The sequence below is a fragment of the Vipera ursinii genome, assembly GCF_947247035.1.
Source record: "Vipera ursinii genome assembly, chromosome: 7".
Taxonomy (NCBI): Eukaryota; Metazoa; Chordata; class Lepidosauria; order Squamata; family Viperidae; genus Vipera; species Vipera ursinii.
In genome coordinates this window covers 71,565,274-71,583,741 of record NC_139521.1, presented here as the reverse complement: position 1 = coordinate 71,583,741, position 18,468 = coordinate 71,565,274, and the positions used below count along the sequence as shown (strand labels likewise).

Below are 18,468 nucleotides of genomic sequence, written 5' to 3'. Positions count from 1 at the left end.
GATTGAACTGGAAATCTTTTAAAGTGCAGGGCCCTTGGATGCTGGCAATAACGGGGACCAAATTTCTCTTCGCTTTGTATTTCCACAATGAAAAGAAGTAAAGGTTATATGTTTTCATTTCAGCTGCTGTTCTATTTTGAAGAACTGCACCTTTTAAAACGGTTTTTGCAAACTGCTCTTGAAAAAGTATGTCTCGAAAAGCAGCACATAAATTATTCTCTCTCTCTCTCTCTCTCAAATTACACTTCCCCAGAAACTCTTATCTTACCATCATAAAGAAAGTAATTAACAAGCATTGTTAAAATAACCCTGCTTCTATTCTAGCCACAGAAACCTGTACAAATTAAATCCAGCATTTTTAACTGTACCCGGAAAGAATGAAAACAACGTTCAGTTCCTGAGAAAAAGAATAAAGATAAGAGGCTCCAAGCTCTGGATCTGATGAAGGCACCACCCATTAAACATTACAAGTGATTTGTGGTTCATTTAGTTCATCATTACTGGAAGTTATCATAATCTACTTGACATTCTGCAAAAGTGTTCTAATTAACCCTTTGCATCAACCTCAGCAGCTATTCAGCATCCTTCCTTGTTGTTTTTTTCAAATTCCAGCAGCCGGTCTGTTCAAATGAAATCTGGAGCCCTTCATTCTCTATGAGGTCATATTATAAAACCGCCAAACCCTTATCAAAGAAGGATAAAGGTCCTCAAATGTTTTCCGTTCCTGGCAAAATTGGGTTATACACCTCCAAAGCTTCACCACATAAGGAATGTAACACTATTTTAATTATCAGGAACGTACCAGGAAGCACAGAGAAAGAAAAATTATTCCCTTTTAAGCCTCTGTGCAAGGAACGAACAACGGGGACAAACGGACTTAAGGAATCTCTCTGGATGTTTTATTCCGTTATCAGTGAAATTACAAGCTCTGAAAACTAATAAACCAATTGTTTAATGCAGAGATTAAAAAAAAACTAGTTTGAGGGAGGGTTAGTAGAGGATCACAACAGGCGTGGGGACAGCATGACTTTACCAGAATGGCTACACGGTTTGTGTTTTTCGTTCCATTTTGGAAAAAAATAGGTTAAAAATATAATATTCAGTGTTTGTTTAATCCCTCTATGGCAGGGGTCTTCAAACCCGCCCCCTTTGTGACTTGTGGACTTCAACTCCCAGAATTCCTCAGCCAGCGTGCCAGGCTGAGGAATTCTGGGAGCTGAAGTCCACAAGTCATAAAAGGGCCGAGTTTGAAGACCCCTGCTGTATGTTCCTCACTTTATTTTCCACTTAAAGAAAATCGGTAGAACTCTGTGTTGCTGGCCACTTAGTGGTTTCCCACCCCAGTTTGGCCAATGTAATTGCAGGAGACTCTAAAGGCAATCAGAAAAGGGAAGAAGGTAGCCTACAGACAGGTGAGCCTCCCGTTTCAAAGCAATTTTCAGGGTCTTTCAATACTGCTAAATCGAAATAGCAGTTTCACTCTTTGATGGGAGGATGAAGGAAAGAGAGAATTCGTAGAAGAGAAGGCAAAGCTGCTGAGCAGAGTTAAGCATGTCATCACTTTTAAGAAGAGACTGGACAGCCATTTGAGTAGGGAGTTTGACTTAGAAGACCTCCAAGGTCCCTTCCAATTCTATTCTATTCTATTCCATTCCGTATAAAGATTCTATTCTATTCTATTCTATTCTATTCTATTCTATTCTATTCTATTCTATTCTATTCTATTCTATTCTACTCTACTCTACTCTACTCTACTCTACTCTACTCTATTCTACTCTATTCTATTCTCCAATATTTATTCTATTCTATTCTATTCCATTCCGTATAAAGATTCTATTCTATTCTATTCTATTCTATTCTATTCCATTCCGTATAAAGATTCTATTCTATTCTATTCTATTCTATTCTATTCCGTATAAAGTTTCTATTCTATTCTATTCTATTCTATTCTATTCTATTCTATTCTATTCTATTCTATTCTATTCTATTCCATTCCGTATAAAGATTCTATTCTATTCTATTCTATTCTATTCTATTCCATTCCGTATAAAGATTCTATTCTATTCTATTCTATTCTATTCTATTCTATTCTATTCTATTCCATTCCGTATAAAGATTCTATTCTATTCTATTCTATTCTATTCTATTCTATTCTATTCTATTCTATTCTATTCCATTCCGTATAAAGATTCTATTCTATTCTATTCTATTCTATTCTATTCTATTCCATTCCGTATAAAGATTCTATTCTATTCTATTCTATTCTATTCTATTCTATTCTATTCTATTCTATTCTATTCTATTCTATTCTATTCTATTCCATTCCGTATAAAGATTCTATTCTATTCTATTCTATTCTATTCTATTCCATTCCGTATAAAGATTCTATTCTATTCTATTCTATTCTATTCTATTCTATTCTATTCCATTCCGTATAAAGATTCTATTCTATTCTATTCTATTCTATTCTATTCTATTCTATTCTATTCTATTCCATTCCGTATAAAGATTCTATTCTATTCTATTCTATTCTATTCTATTCTATTCTATTCTATTCTATTCTATTCGATTCCGTATAAAGATTCTATTCTATTCTATTCTATTCTATTCTATTCTATTCTATTCTATTCTATTCTATTCTATTCTATTCTATTCCATTCGTATAAAGATTCTATTCTATTCTATTCTATTTTCTATTCTATTCTATTTTCTATTCTATTCTATTCTATTCTATTCTATTCTATTCCATTCCGTATAAAGATTCTATTCTATTCTATTCTATTCTATTCTATTCTATTCTATTCTATTCTATTCTATTCTATTCCATTCCGTATAAAGATTCTATTCTATTCTATTCTATTCTATTCCATTCCATTCCATTCCATTCCGTATAAACATTCTATTCTATTCTATTCTATTCTATTCTATTCTATTCTATTCTATTCTATTCTATTCTATTCTATTCTATTCTATTCTATTCCATTCCATTCCATTCCATTCCGTATAAACATTCTATTCTATTCCATTCTATTCTATTCTAGTCTACATCATTCGCATCAAGGGTGCCTATGGGGGCCTGGGCAGGAGTGGGACAGATCTGAGGGTCTCTGGCAGAAGGAGGGTCTCTGGGCCAGGGCCAAGGCAGTGGAGGCCGTTCCCTCACTGTTTCCAGGATGGCTTCGCGGGCCACATGAAACCACTTCGCGGGCCGGATTCAGCCCCCGGGACTTGTGTTTGACATGTCTGCTCTAGTATGATCCTCTAGAACAGGGGTGTCAAACTGCCGGCCCACGGGCCGGACACATCATCCAGAAGCCGCGCCCACCCCATTGCCAGCAATGGCAAAACTGTCCTGATATGTTGCACAACGTCACGTGACGTTGCGAGTTTGACATGTCTGCTCTAGAAGCAGACTATCAAACCTATCAATATAGGTCATCAATCAAGCTGTTGAAGGCTGTCAGGTGCTGGATTCCAGCAATATCTGCTAGACTAGAGGTCCCCAATCTTTTGAGTACCAGGGGCCGGTTCTGTGAAGAGAGGTTTTTTGCAGACCGGAGGGGGACGTGGTTTCATGTACTGCCTGCATCCCATGGATGGGCCTTTGTTTGTGTGGACCGGTTGCTGACGTGCCACGGACCGGGGGTTGGGGACCCTTGTGCTAGACTACAAATATCCCATTCGTATTTTGTTTAGAGTAATGTTTCTCAACCTTAGCAACTTCCAGATATGTGGACTTCAACTCCCAGAAGTCTCAGTAATAGACTGCTGGCTGTGGAATTCTGGGAGCTGAAGTCCACCACATCTGGAAATTGCTATGATTGGAAAACAGATGAGCTGTAAGTTGTTCCTTTACATCCCCGAGTCAGGAGGAGGTGGGCACAGAATACTGCTCAGACCGCATACTCTATAACAGAGGTCCCCAACCTATGGGCCACGTCCTACTACCGGGTTGTGGCCTCTTGGCCACGAGCCACGTGAGTGGCTGGACAGTCATGTGCGTGTGCTCATCCCCTCTTGCGCCAGCGCTAGCTGAGATCTGAGCCTTGCGCTAGCAGCCCCATTTGAAGAGTGCGCATGTTCTCAGCTCCGTTTGCATGCACACGCACACAGCCACATTAGCACGTGTGCACATGCAGATACAAATGTGCCTGCCCTCCCCCTTTCCCACTGAGCCACCAACCCAGAAAGTTTGGAGGACCCCTACTCTATAAAACAAATCTGCACAAAATAGATACCATCTCTTTTCCTACTGGCATATAAAGTATGACTAACAGCCTTATTACCAGAAATCCAGACTTAACCCCACCCACTTATGGGGAATGTTTTGTTTACATTTCTACAGCAAGCAAAGGCGAGACAGTTATTTATTGAATGGGTATGATTCCCAAAGAAAGAACAGCATCAAAGAAAAAAATAGAATTAGACAGAATTCTACCTTAGCCTGACCTCTCAAAGAGGTTAGCAGCTGCCATAATAAAACAGGCTCAGCCTACATACCTGCAAGCCTTGAACGAAAGAAGACTGGAATCCAAATATAATCGCCGAAACATGAAACACAGTTAAGTTTTGTCTATAGGGAGCAAAACCGACTCTTTGTGTTTTGTCAACTTCAAAGTAATTCACCTTGTTCGGGCTGGAAAACTTTGGAGCTGTAGGTTCCGAACGTTGGCACGGAGTCCATTTTTATTGCAACGTGACAAACAAACTTCATTCTCGGGCCCAAACTGCCCCACAGATAAAATTAAAAATCGGCAAATTTCCTTCTGTAAAATGAACGGCGTTGGTGAGACAGAGGGGTGAAAAGAGGCAGAAAAGTCAGAGAAAGGAGATGATCTGAAAGAATCAGAAACGGAGACAAAATTCCCAACTTTCACCCCTCTTATCTCCTACACCAGAGCTAGCCCTGCCACGTTCGGGGTCTTCAAATGGCCACGTTTTCCAGCTCCATACGTAGTTCAGTAAATGTGCATTTTGTGCCCTAAACCTCTATTCCAAAGCCTCTCTGCTCAGCCAGGAAAACAAACACCATCTCAAGAAACACAGAGCACCAGGATAAACCTCCTAGAACATAATATAACAGAGTTGGAAGGGACCTTGGAGGTCTTCTAGTGCCTAGTCCAACCCCTGGGTTCAAGGCTGAAGTCTTATCCTGCCTCGTCAAATGGCTGTCCAATCTCTTCTGAAAAACCTCCAGGGATGGAGCACCACCAACTGCTGGAAGCAAGCTATTCCACTGATTAATTGTTCTCACAATCAGGAAATTTCTCCTTAGTTCTTAGGTTGCTTCTCTCCTTGATCGGTTTCCATCCGTTGCTTCTTGTCCTGCCTTCGGGTGCTTTGGAGAATAGGTTGACCCCCTCTTCTTTGGGGCAGCCCCTGAGATATTGGAAGACTGCTATCATGTCAACCCTAGCCCTACATACATACATACACACAGAGAGAGACAGACAGACAGACAGATATACAGATAGATAGATAGATAGATAGATAGATAGATAGATAGATAGATAGATAGATAGATAGAGATAGATAGATAGATAGATAGATAGATAGATAGATAGATAATAGATAGATAGATATACGCATAGATAGATAGATAGATAGATAGATAGATAGATAGATAGATATACACACACATAGATAGAGATAGATAGATAGATAGATAGATAGATAGATAGATAGATAGATAGATAGATAGATAGATAGATATAGACAGGGCTTTTTTTCTCATAGAATGCTCAGAATGGAGTTCCGGCACCTTTTTTGGATGGAACCTTGTAGGATAGGCAAGGCGGGTTGTATGACATGTGTGAGTTCCAGCACCTTTTTCTTTTACAAAAAAAGCACTGGAGATAGATAGATAGATAGATAGATAGATAGATAGATAGATAGATAGATAGATAGATAGATAGATATAGATATAGATATAGATATAGATATAGATATAGATATAGATATAGATATAGATATAGATATAGATATACACACACATATATAGATATAGTTAGAGACAGAGAGTCAGTCAGACAGACAGACAGACAGGAAGGCCTGATGGTGTCAATGTATGCATTGATTGTGCCTTGTGTTCTAGGCTAACGTCATATATACAAACCACACTTGTAGGATGCCTCGTATATGCACCCCTGATCCTGAAAAGGCGTTTTGGGAAAAAAGGAAGAGACCCCTTAACATTCAAGAGGGGACAGCCTCTTACCTTCCACTTCCTCATCGTCGCAGACGTGTTTCAGGAAAGAAGCCCCTCGGTCCAGCACTGCTTCATCCTCCATCCTGTAACGGCAGAACACAAAGAAAAGAGAGTTGAGACTTTTTCTCCCCCCGGAGACAGCTGCCTGCACCGGCCCAACTCCTTGGAAGATAAACTCGCAGCTGTTTCTCGTCTTACACGAGACAGCAAAATCTCATTTCCTTCAGACACGCCACACCTTCGTTCGGCTTTTCGGCGATGCTCTTCGGCCAGCTTCACACACACACACACACACACACACACACACACACACACACACACACACCAGCTCGGCTCCTTCTGAGTTCGTTGCAGAATTGATGGGCAAGGGAGAGAGCAGGGAGAAAGTATTAAAGTTCTCTCTCTCTTTCTTTCATTTCTCCAATTAAGCAGCCACGAGAGAGGCAGAGGGAGAAATGCAGGCGCGCGAAAGCCAGGAGGGGTATTTGCATCAAGGGCTCCCCGTGGAGGTGAAGACTACAAGAAGGTCTACTAAGCACCGGGAGCAAAAAGTTGGAAGGTCCATGCAGAGTCTGAATCCATGCCGGCCAGGCTCGTTAACGCCAGCAAAGCACACTTTTGTGGCAAGGCAAAGCTGCGTGTCACATCTTGCCCTTAAGGGAAACTGACATTTGAGGATTATCCACACACCCCAAGGGCCCCAGAGCTGTAGCTTATATGAATATTTTATATGGTCCTTGCTGGGACTTCTCTGTTCTCCATTTTCCTCTTCCGCAGCTCTCAAGTATATACGCATCTCATCAATTCTCAATAATTAAATAAGAAAGTAGGGCTGAAATGACAATCCAGGACTACAGGGCTTGCCTGAATTGAACAGACTTAGATGCACTGCTCGGCCCTCCAAATGTATTTGTTTACAGGTGTGCACGTTGCGTACGATCAGTGCAATCTTACAGCAGTTTCATTTAGCGACAGTTTCAAGTTACAACGGCACTGGGGGGAAAAATGGGACGTATGACCCTTTTTCACACTTTATGGCTGTTGCAGCCTCTCTGTGATCACGTGAGCAAAATTCGGACGTTTGGCAACTGACTCGTATTTATGACAGTTGCAGCGTCCAGGGAGGGGGATGTTTTATGTGATCGCCTTTTGAGACCTTCAGACAAGATTCACTTAACAACCGTGTTACTAACAACTGCGGCGATTCGCTTAACAACTGTGGCAAGAAAGGTCGTAAAATGGGGCAAATCACTTAACTGTCTCGCTTAGCAACAGAAATGTTGGAGTCAGCTGCGGTCATAAATCAAGGACTACCTGTATTGAAACATATTCTGCCCTCCAAATATATATAGGATAGGATAGGATAGGATAGGATAGGATAGGATAGGATAGGATAGGATAGGATAGGATAGGATAGGATAGGATATTGGATCTAGAATAGAATAGAATAGAATAGAGTAGAGTAGAGTAGAGTAGAGTAGAGTAGAGTAGAGTAGAGTAGAGTAGAGTAGAGTAGAGTGGAGCGGAGCGGAATGGAATGGAAAAGAATACAGTAGAATAGAATAGAATAGAATAGAATAGAATAGAATAGAATAGAATAGAATAGAATAGAATAGAATAGAATAGAATAGAATAGAATAGAATAGAATAGAATAGAATAGAATAGAATCTGGAAGGGACCATGGAGGTCTTCTAGTCCAGCCCCCTGTTCAAACAGTAGAACCCATACCATCTCAGACAGGTGAATGTCTAGTCTCTTCTTAATTTGTTTACAGGTGTGCATGTTGCATACTATCAGTGCAATCTTTAGTCTTTTTCGCAATATTTTTCCTTGAGGACAATCATTCTGCATCTTTTCGGACAACAAAGTCTCACTTTGTATCACAAAACTGATTTTGAAAGTTATTGTCACGAAGACGATACGTAGCTTGACCCGTACAACGGCGGATGCAGAATGGTTCTAAAACACATAGGTGCACATGTTGTACACAGGAAAGGCAGTTTTCGCAAAAGCATCTCTCCTAAGATCGTGCTATGACTCAAATAGAACTAGTCCTGTGGTTTAAGGCAGCGTTTCCCAACCTTAGGAACTTGAAGATGCGTGGACTTCAACTCCCAGAATTCCCCAGCCAGCTATGCTGGCTGGGGAATTCTGGGAGTTGAAGTCCACGCATCTTCAAGTTCCTAAGGTTGGGAAACGCTGGTTTAAGGAGCTAAACAGTACTGTATTTGTTTATTTGTTATATATTTATAGTGTTACCGTATTTTCCGGCGTATAAGACGACTTTTTAACCCCTGAAAATCACCTCAAAAGTTGGGGGGTCGTCTTATACGCCGGGTCGTCTTATACGCCGGAAAATACGGTATATTTATATTTGTTATATTTATATATTCTGGGCATTAAAAACATTTCGTTGGTTTGTAGGTACACTGACAGCTTCTGCACCGGAAAGTGTGTTTCATCACACTTGGCCAAATAAAATTGTTGTCTTATGTTGCGTTGTGTTGGATTGTATTTATATTGATCCCAAAATTTCTGTTGCTAAGCGAGACGTTTGTTAAGTGAATTTGGCCTCACTTTACGACCTTTCTTGCCACAGTTGTTAAATGAGTTAGTAACACCGTTGTTAAGGGAATCTGGCTTCCCCATTGACTTGGCTTGTCAGAAGATCACAAAAGGGGAATCACGTGACCCCAGGACACTGCCACCATCATAAATATGAGTCAGTTGCCAAACCTCTGAATTCTGATCACGTGACCCTCGGGATGCCACAAAGTGTGAAAAATGGTCATAAGCCCCTTTTTTCAGTATTGTTATAACTTCGAACTATCACTAAATGAACTGCTGTAAGTGGAGGACTAGCTGTAATGCTTGTTCTTACCACCTTTGTGTCCTGTCTCTCTGATGGAAGAACACCCCCCCACACACACACACACAAAATTCCCAAAACCGGTCAAATGCCATTTCTAAAGACAGAGAAATTCTGAGTCTCTAAAATGTGCACTCTAGAAAATATGAGAACAACAATTTGCATTTCATTAAGCCTTTGGCACTCAGAGGAAAACTAATATTTTCTTTGACTGGCGCGAAGCAACCCCGACAGAGTTTAAAAGCAAATTGTTCAAAGAAAAGCTTTGCAGAAACTGAGAAAAGAACAGCTAAACAGATAAGAATGCTGCCATCTTTTGGCCAAACAATTCATCGCAGCCGATGAAGTCCCAGCAGGCAAAACTTTATGGGGTACACAGGATCTCAGAACTGAGTTTTCCCGCGCAAAAGCTTGTTTGGTTAAATGACAGATTCCCATGCCCCCACCCACTCTGTGTTCACATTGTCCGATAGTAGTATTAACACAGTACAGTAGTACAAGCATTTGTCTGAAATGGCATTGCATTTCCTGCCTGAGCAGGGGGTTGGACTAGATGACCTCCAAGGTCCCTCCCAACTCTGTTATTCTATTTTCTTTCTTTTTGTTATGGGAACAGTTCGCTTCTCCATCGAGCACCTGCGGCAATGACCTTGGGATGGGCAGGCTCTCACGGACCATGAACAACTTTCCTTGGCCTTCCATTCCATTCCCTGCCCCCCCACACACAGACACACACTTTTCTTCGGCAAGATGATGAAGCTAGCAGGCATCGTAGCAATTCAATCTTGACACTGTCTATCTGCCTACCTCCATCCCATCCATTCTTCCATCCATCTCCATTACAATGTCAAATGCTCCGGAAAAAACCATATCTACTTTCTATCGGCAATAGCCCATCTGTCACAATAGCCAGTTTAGTCTGGTGCAGGGGCTCTTCAAACTTGGCAACTTTTAAGACTTGTGGACTTCAACTCCCAGAATTCCTCAAGAGAAATTCTGGGAGTTGAAGTCCACAAGTCTTAAAGTTGCCAAGTTTGAAGACACACACACACACACACACACACACACACACACCGGTCTTGTGGTTAAAACGGAAGACCATGAGTTCTAGTGCCAACTTAGGCAACAAGGCAAACTGGGTGACTTTGAGCCAATCACCAGGTGATGGTGAGTTCTAGCCATGAAAATCGGTGGGGTGACTTTGGGCCAATCACAAGGATACTTTGAGTTCTAGTCCCGCCTTAGGAAATGAAAGCCACTTTGGGCCAGTCCCACCCACCCCCCTCTCTCTCACCCCAACCCACCTCAAAGGGTTGTTGTTTTGGGGGGGGAAATAGGAGCAAGGAGTATTAGGTATTTTCATCATCCTGAATTATTTGTAAACAATAACAAAGGTGCGCTAAAAATCAAATGAATAAATCACAAAATCTCTATTGGCAATTTTTGTATTAATAGCTCATTCCTGGAACTGACCACATTGTCTCTTCAACCTGTCCATCGTATCAACGAAGTCTCTTCTTTCTCAAGATTTTGAAGAAGGACATAAATATAAAAGGTAAAGGTAAAGGTTCCCCCGCACATGTGTGCTAGTCGTTTCCGACTCTAGGGGCCGGTGCTCATCTCCGTTTCAAAGCCGAAGAGCCAGCGCTTGTCCGAGGACGTCTCCGTGGTCATGTGGCCGGCATGACTAGATGCCAAAGGCACACGGAACGCTGTTACCTTCCCACCGTAGTGGTCCCTATTTTTCTACTTGCATTTTTACGTGCTTTCGAACTGCTAGGTTGGCAGAAGCTGAGACGAGTAACAGGCGCTCACTCTGCTACGCGGCACTCGGGATTCGACCCGCCAAACTGCCGACCTTCTGATCGACAAGCTCAGCGTCCCAACTCAAACACTTTATTATAGGAAGGGCAATCCACGATCGATAGGACAATACCGTTATGGAAAAAATAAAATAAAATTGTAAGATATGTTTATGGGGAGACAGGGACCTAAAATCGAGAAATCATCACGTGCAGGATCTTCCAAATGAGCAACATCGGCCCCCCCAAGCTCAATGGGACTAACCCTTGTTTTTATTAATATTACTACCGCCAATACTATTGAGTTCTTTTCATATGATAAATTTTGGGGGGCAATAAACTTCATGAAGGGGTTGGTAAGCTAAGGAGTTTTGGAGACCGATGATTGACCTGGTTCCTTTACTGTTAATTGAATTCGGTGGGATCCAGTTGTTTCCTAACTTTGCATTTTTGTTTTGATTTATTTCGCTTTGTTAAAGCAATGCCACTTGGTTTTCATGAATTATTTCCTTTTTTAAAAAACTTTATTGCAGGTCATAGCCCTAGACAGCATAAAAATGTACAATTTAAAATACAATCTAGCATACATAATAAAAAAAGGCTCTTATCGTGCTCATATTATTTTGCTATCAACAGGAAAAAATTCTACGAGCTGCAGATAACAACCTTGCAAAAGCACAAGTTATCTTGAGATCTTTTGTCTACTAAAATAAGTGTTGCGCAGAATTGTTCTATTCAGCCTGGAAACAGACTAAGAGGTGTTAATAGCTCATTAGGAATGCCTTCGTAAAAACTTACAATAGAGCAGAATGTGCTCTCTCAAATTCACTATTTCCCTTTTTACAATGACTTTCAGCACTGGAGATTTTGCAAGAGAGTTGCAAGAGTTATGCTGCTGTGTTTAAGATATTAAACCCCAGTTAACCTGAAGGTTGTATCCAAAATGTATGTATTATTGTTTGCAAATTGATCCAAAGATAACGTTGGTTTAAAATAAAAATGCATTGTGATCCAACTCAACTCTGAGTGACCTCTGGCTATCTACTTTTAAACCAAAACATGTGATGCATTCCACTTTTGAAAAATAATAATAATAATAATAATAATAATAATAATAATAATAATAATAATAATAATAATAATAATAATATATGTGCCAGTATGTGAAAACAATGAAATAGAATAGAGAAAGGACTGGAGAAGACAACAAAATACAAAGACCTGCAAACAGGAACAGAACTACTGTGACAAAAGAAAGAACAGCTTACATCCTCTGATATACCTTTAGCACCATCAAAAATCTACATCTGTCTATCCCAGGTTCTTGAGAAGGGACTCAACAGATGGACAAAAATGCCAACTCCAGTCTGAACATCTGGCTAACTATACCAGTAGCACTTAGACCAGACATGTCAAACTCGCAATGTCACATGACATCGCGCCACGCATCAGGACTGTTTTGCTATTACTGGCAATTGGGGTGGGCGCGGCTTCCACGTGACGCGTCCGGCCCCGTGGGCTGGCAGCTTGACACCCCTGACTTAGACTTATATCCCACTTCATGCTGCTTTACAGCCCTCTCTAAGCGGTTTAGAGAGTCAGCAATCTGGGTCCTCGTTACACTGACTTCAGAAAGATGGAAGGCTGAGTCAACCCTGAGCCAGTCGGCAGAATTAGCCTGAAATATTGCATTCTAACCCCTGCGCCACCATGGCTCATGCAACAAATTGTAATATAGTAATAAGCAATAGGGACGCGGTGGCTCAGTGGGTTAGGACGCTGAGCTTGTCGATCAGAAGGTCGGCAGTTTGGCGGATCGAATTCCAAGTGCCGCGTAGCAGAGTGAGCGCCTGTTACTCGTCCCAGCTTCTGCCAACCTGGCAGTTCGAAAGCACGTAAAAATGCAAGTAGAAAAATAGGGACCACTCCGGTGGGAAGGTAACAGCGCTCCGTGCGCGTTTGGCGTCTAGTCATGCCGGCCACATGACCACGGAGACGTCCTCGGACACGGAGATGAGCACCGGCCCCTAGAGTCGGAAATGACTAGCACGCATGTGCGGGGGAACCTTTACCTTAATAAGCAATAGCCTGTTAAGTATAACATCTATATCAGACATGTCAAACACAAGGCCCGGGGGCCAGATCCGGCCCGCGAAGTGGTTTCATGCGGCCCATGAAGCCATCCTGTAAACAGTGAGGGAATGGCCCCCACTGCCTTGGCCCTGGCCCAGAGACCCCCCTCCTGCCAGAGACCCTCAGATCTGTCCCACTCCTGCCCAGGCCCCCATAGGCACCCTTGATGTGAATGATGTAGAGCTGGCCATGCCCACCCAGTAGGCCATATGCACTTTAGCCACACCCACCCAGTAGGCCACGCCCACCCAGACCACACCCACTCGGCCCCCTGAGGGCAACCGCAATGCTGATGCGGCCCTCAATGAAATTGAGTTTGACACCCCTGATCTATATCCTACAACAGGGGTCTCCAAACTTGGCAACTTTAAAACTTGTGGACTTCAGCTCCCAGAATTCCCCATCCAGCATGGCTGGCTGGGGAATTTACGGTGTTAAAGTTCACAAGTCTTAGTCTTGCCACGTTTGGAGACCCCTGTTCTACAGTAACAACCCAAGACTGGTCCAATAACCCAGAACAAAATGCTGCTATGTCACCAAACACTGTTCAGAATTTGAGGGATTTGAGCCGTGAAAAGGATAAGGAACAGCAATCGCTCACGGTAATGTAAGATATGGCAGTGTCTGACAGACAGCATCGTAATTTTAGAGGAACTAGAACAGATGGTACAGTATACAATCCTGTATCTGGCAAGGTAACACAATCACCCTGTTCATGAAACTGTAGCAGGATACTCAGACTGCCAACAGGAGAATTCAACAAACTTTGCCCAGCAGTAGGACCAGCCCAGAGACAATTATAAAAAAGCAGGAACAAAATTGAAATAGCTTCAGTTCAGCACTAAATGGCAGGATACAGCCGTATCAAATACCCAGAGCCAAATCTCACCTTCAAAATAATTTCATTGTGGTTCTGTTTCAGGAACCCTTCTGTTGTTCACCGAAATCCGTGTGAATTACTTACAGGTTTGGTGACTGCAAAGTATTCTGACTTGAACAATATTTGCTCTCTCTGTCTCTCTGTCTCTCTGTCTCTCTCTCTGATATTCTGAAAATGTGTCGTTTCCACCCTTAAAGCCTGCAAAGGCGCTCACTTTCTGAGAATGACTGCTTATGCTCCAGGTTCCAGCTATGTAATTTCCTACTACGCTTCCGCTTTTCTTCTCACTTTTTGAAAAAAAATCACACAGGAGCCGCATGTGTGTGTCCGTGGCGCACAAAGTTTAGAGCTGTTCTTGTGTCGGAATCAAAGTTCAGAGCTTGCCACAGCCCTAAAGAACCCGTGGACGGGCGTTGCAGCTCATTGCTACAAAAGAAAAAGGGAAAAAAAAAGCCTTATCGTTGGTGTAACTGCTAAAGTTGCTTTCAAAACTTAGCAAATCTTTACGCAAAACTTCCCGAAAAGAATGTCAACCAGCTAAAAACCTATAAGGGTCGTTTTAAATATAACCAATGAAAAAGCTCCACTGAAGTGCTGCTCTTTCAAGCAGCCAGTGAGAGAAGGAAGAAGAAGAAGAAGAAGAAATAGGCAGGTCCATTAATAGCTTTACGTCAAGGCCTTCACTCTGTTGAGCCCCTCCCTGTTGTGAAATAAGATCTCCTGTCCAGCAACACACCAGGGACTGCAAAACAGTGTAATAGGGCAGGATACTATGAACAGGTCACTGGACCAACAAGGCAGAAGAGGTCAAATCTGTAGGAGGGGGAGAATAGGACAATTGGCCCTTGCAGAAACTTTTCGGGAACTGCCCAGAGCTGACTGGTCTATGTTGAGATAAGAAGTTGGTAAGAATACACTTGGAATAAGGCATCCAATTTCGGTCGCCGCGATGTAAAAAAAGACGTTGAGACTCTAGAAAAAAGTACAGAGAAGAGCAACAAAGATGATCAGGGGACCGGAGGCTAAAACATACAAGGAACAGTTACTGGGATTGGGTAGGTCTAGTTTAATGACGCGGTGGCTCAGTGGGTTAGGACGCTGAGCTTGTCGATCAGAAGGTCGGCAGTTTGGCGGGTCGAATCCCGAGTGCCGCGTAACAGAGTGAGCGCCTGTTACTCGTCCCAGCTTCTGCCAACCTAGCAGTTCGAAAGCACGGAAAAACACAAGTAGAAAAATAGGGACCACTATGGTGGGAAGGTAACAGCGTTCCGTGCGCCTTTGGTGTCTAGTCATGCCGGCCACATGACCACGGAGACGTCCTCGGACAAGCGCTGGCTCTTCGGCTTTGAAACGGAGATGAGCACCGGCCCCTAGAGTCGGAAACAACTAGCACGCATGTGCGGGGTAAACTTTACCTTTACTAGTTTAATGAAGAGAAAGACTAGGGGTGACATGATGGCAGTGTTTCAATATCTGAGGGTCTGCCATAAAGAAGGGGGGGTCAATTTCTTGAAGTATTTTGCAAAGTTTTTGGACATAGTGCCCAATGCCCCAATGACAATGGGTATCACTGTTACACGCTTCATCCATAATCGCCCAGTTTTGAGGGCCAGGTTGCGGTATTATTATTATTATTATTATTATTATTATTATTATTATTATTATTATTATTATTATTATTAATCTGGTTGCCTTGTGAAAAAGCATCTCTTCTCCAAAACACCTGAAGGCAGGACAAGCAGCAACGGATGGAAACGAATCAAGGAGAGATTCAACCTGGAATTAAGGAGAAATTTCCTGATTGTTAGAACAATTAACCAGTGGAACAACTTGCTTCCAGAAGTTGTGGCTGCTCCAACACTGGAAGTTTTTAAGAGGAGACCGCACAGCCATTTGTGTGAAATGGCACAGGGTCTCCTGCTTGAGCAGGGGGTTGAACTAGATGACCTCCCAAGGTCCCTTCCATTCCCTGCTATCTGGTCAGAGCTGAAGAAACGTCTTGGAGGAGAAGCGAAACGTCTTCAAGAAAAAAACGAGAAAGTCCAGTCGCCTCTTGAAAAAGCATCTTTGGGACTGTTCCCTCTATAAATACAATATACGGTACATCTGAGTATTACTTCTAAAAAAAAATTATATATCCATATGATTCTACCACGAATTAAGGGATGAGGGGTTCGTAAAAAGGGAGGCTTTTGCTTGCAATGGTTTAGAACAGAGGTCCCCATCCTTTTGGGCACCAGGGACCGGTTCCGTGGAGAAAGGTTTTTCCACAGACCGGAGAGTGCATGATTTTGTGTGCTGTCTGAATCCCGCGGAAGAGGCTTTGCTTGTTTGTGCGGACCGATTGCTGGTATGCCGGACGGGGAGGTTGGGGACCCCTGGTTTAAAAAGGAGAAATAGATGTAAAGGAGCAACTAACGGACTCCAGCAGATAAAGTCCAAAGCTCTGTTCTTTACCCATTAAATTGCCTTGGCTAACACTGCAAACATTATCTTTCACTACTGCAAAAGATACCACTAGTAATACTGGCACACCTTGGAGATATTGTGGGTTCTGTTGTAGATCACTGCAATAAGGCAAATTTTATTTTTATTTTTATTTTTTTTATTTTAATCCCATTTATATCCCGCCCTTCTCCGAAGACTCAGGGCGGCTTACAATTTAAGCACAAACCAATGTGCTTAGCAATATCACAACAAAGCCAGTTACACATTTTTTGGTTTCCCAAGACATATAAAAGTTACAGTATGTTTATACAACACTTTAGTCTGTTAAGTGTACGTTATGTACGTTAAGCTGACTTTGTAATAATGCCACTTGGGGTGTGTGTGAAAGCCCTAATAAGCAGGCATATACATAGAATGAAGGCTACTGCTAAGCTTGTAAGCCGCCCTGAGTCTTCGGAGAAGGGCGGGATATAAATGGCATTAAAATAAATAAATAAATAATAAATGTCTAAAAAAACCCCTACTTTAATTAAAAGTAGTTTATTGCCAAACAACGTTAATCATCATCTGATTCTTCAGCAAATTGTAATCTCTGTGCTAATAGAGGATATTGGTTAAAAAAAAAATAATGCAATATTTCAAAGCACACAGAGAAGCCTGGTAAAACGAGGTATGCCTGTATTATGAGGGCAGCTTGCAATAAGAAGGTGTGGCAATTTATTTTATGGACCTGGAAGTATAAAACATAACACGCATTTCTACCAATGTGAGTACATTTCTGCCATCTTCAACCCTGCTAGGAGCGGGGAGAGCCACGGAAGGTATGAAATTATGTTAAAATCTTCATCAGGGCCCATTCACTAGAGCAGGGGTCTTCAAACCTGGCCCTTTTATGACTTGTGGACTTCAACTCCCAGAATTCTTCAGCCAACATGTGTGGCTGAGGAATTCTGGGAGTTGAAGTCCACAAGTCATAAAAGGGCCAAGTTTGAAGACGCCTGCACTAGAGCTTCTTTGCGACAACGGAAATGTGGAATAGCAGCCTGAAGTTTCTTGAATGGACCCTAGAAATAAATAAATAAATAAAAAACCTCTGTGTTGGATGCAAATCCAAGATAAGTCCCTGCAGCGAAACAGGCTCATGGAAAATATACATTCCAGAGCTATCTCTTCTTTTTCCTAATAAATTAAGACCAACAATTTCCATAACCTTCTCCGTTTCCTGTTATAAACTCTCCTGCAAGACTTTGCCATTTGTCAACATCCTTCTTGAGAGGTTAAAAAAAAAATCATCACCTCTCCTGAGATTCTACCGGCTTTTCTCTTAAGAGGCAGGTTACATAATGGAAATCTTTGTACTGAGCTGTGCTGGCATCATTGCAGGCATAAACATATTAAGAATTACAGCCTTCGGAGCAAGTTGTATGTTACTTAAAATTTGTATAAGTTGCCTTCAGGGGAGACGTCTTTCCCCCTTCTTTCAGTTGTTTAGTTTTGCAAAATGCCACTTCCTTATAACTTTGTGCAATTTTATCTTTTGGGCAAATAGTAAAAACAATTGTTGTGACCCACCCAGTCTGAATTGGTACTAGTCGAGAGAAAATTAGCGGCAGCTTTCCATTCCTGGCTGATCCTATTCAATCCCCTTCCCAGTACGGCTATACATAAAAAGTAGAAAGGATAAAAGGTTGAAAGGATAAAAAAAAAATTAATCCTACAGCAGGCCTGTCTTTTTTTTTTTAAGGCTATTCTAAAACTTTGTCTCTGCACCAGCATCTGGAAGAGAGAATTAAACCCTTTATTAACCCTTATGTGAGTGCCTAGGAATGACCCCTATAGACAGCTGGTTAGTTTAGCCATAAATAACTCGTGACTATTTTGAGCCAGAAGTAATCCCTTTTAACTCCAGCGATGATGACGGGGTTATATCATTCATATGACACTGACTCCACCCATAATCCAGTTAAGCCTCCAAGGCATATACAACCAATGTTTTTGTAAGGATTATCAAAGAACGCATGAAGTACTTCAGACATGCGACTAATTAATTTCCATTCTTTTTTTTTTTTGTCCAAAAACAACAGCCATCAAGCTGCCTCTGTTTGAAAAGTTTACCAGATCGCCTTC

At 41.8% G+C, this 18,468-nt stretch overlaps 1 protein-coding gene across 4 annotated transcripts in view; it reads right to left on the bottom strand.

Annotated features, from left to right (window-relative positions):
* Positions 1-18,468, bottom strand: part of SLC4A4 (solute carrier family 4 member 4) — a 193,925-nt gene that overhangs the window by 134,317 nt on the left and 41,140 nt on the right. For 2 of the 4 annotated variants that reach the window (XM_083367130.1, XM_083367131.1), the window contains exon 2: positions 6,218-6,291. In XM_083367130.1, the coding sequence (XP_083223256.1) occupies positions 6,218-6,290 (73 nt within the window). In that variant the 5' untranslated portion in view covers position 6,291. Of the gene's footprint in view, positions 1-6,217; positions 6,292-13,902; positions 14,039-18,468 lie in introns of those variants that run through there. The other 2 variants (XM_083367129.1, XM_083367132.1) reach the window with 2 other exon arrangements.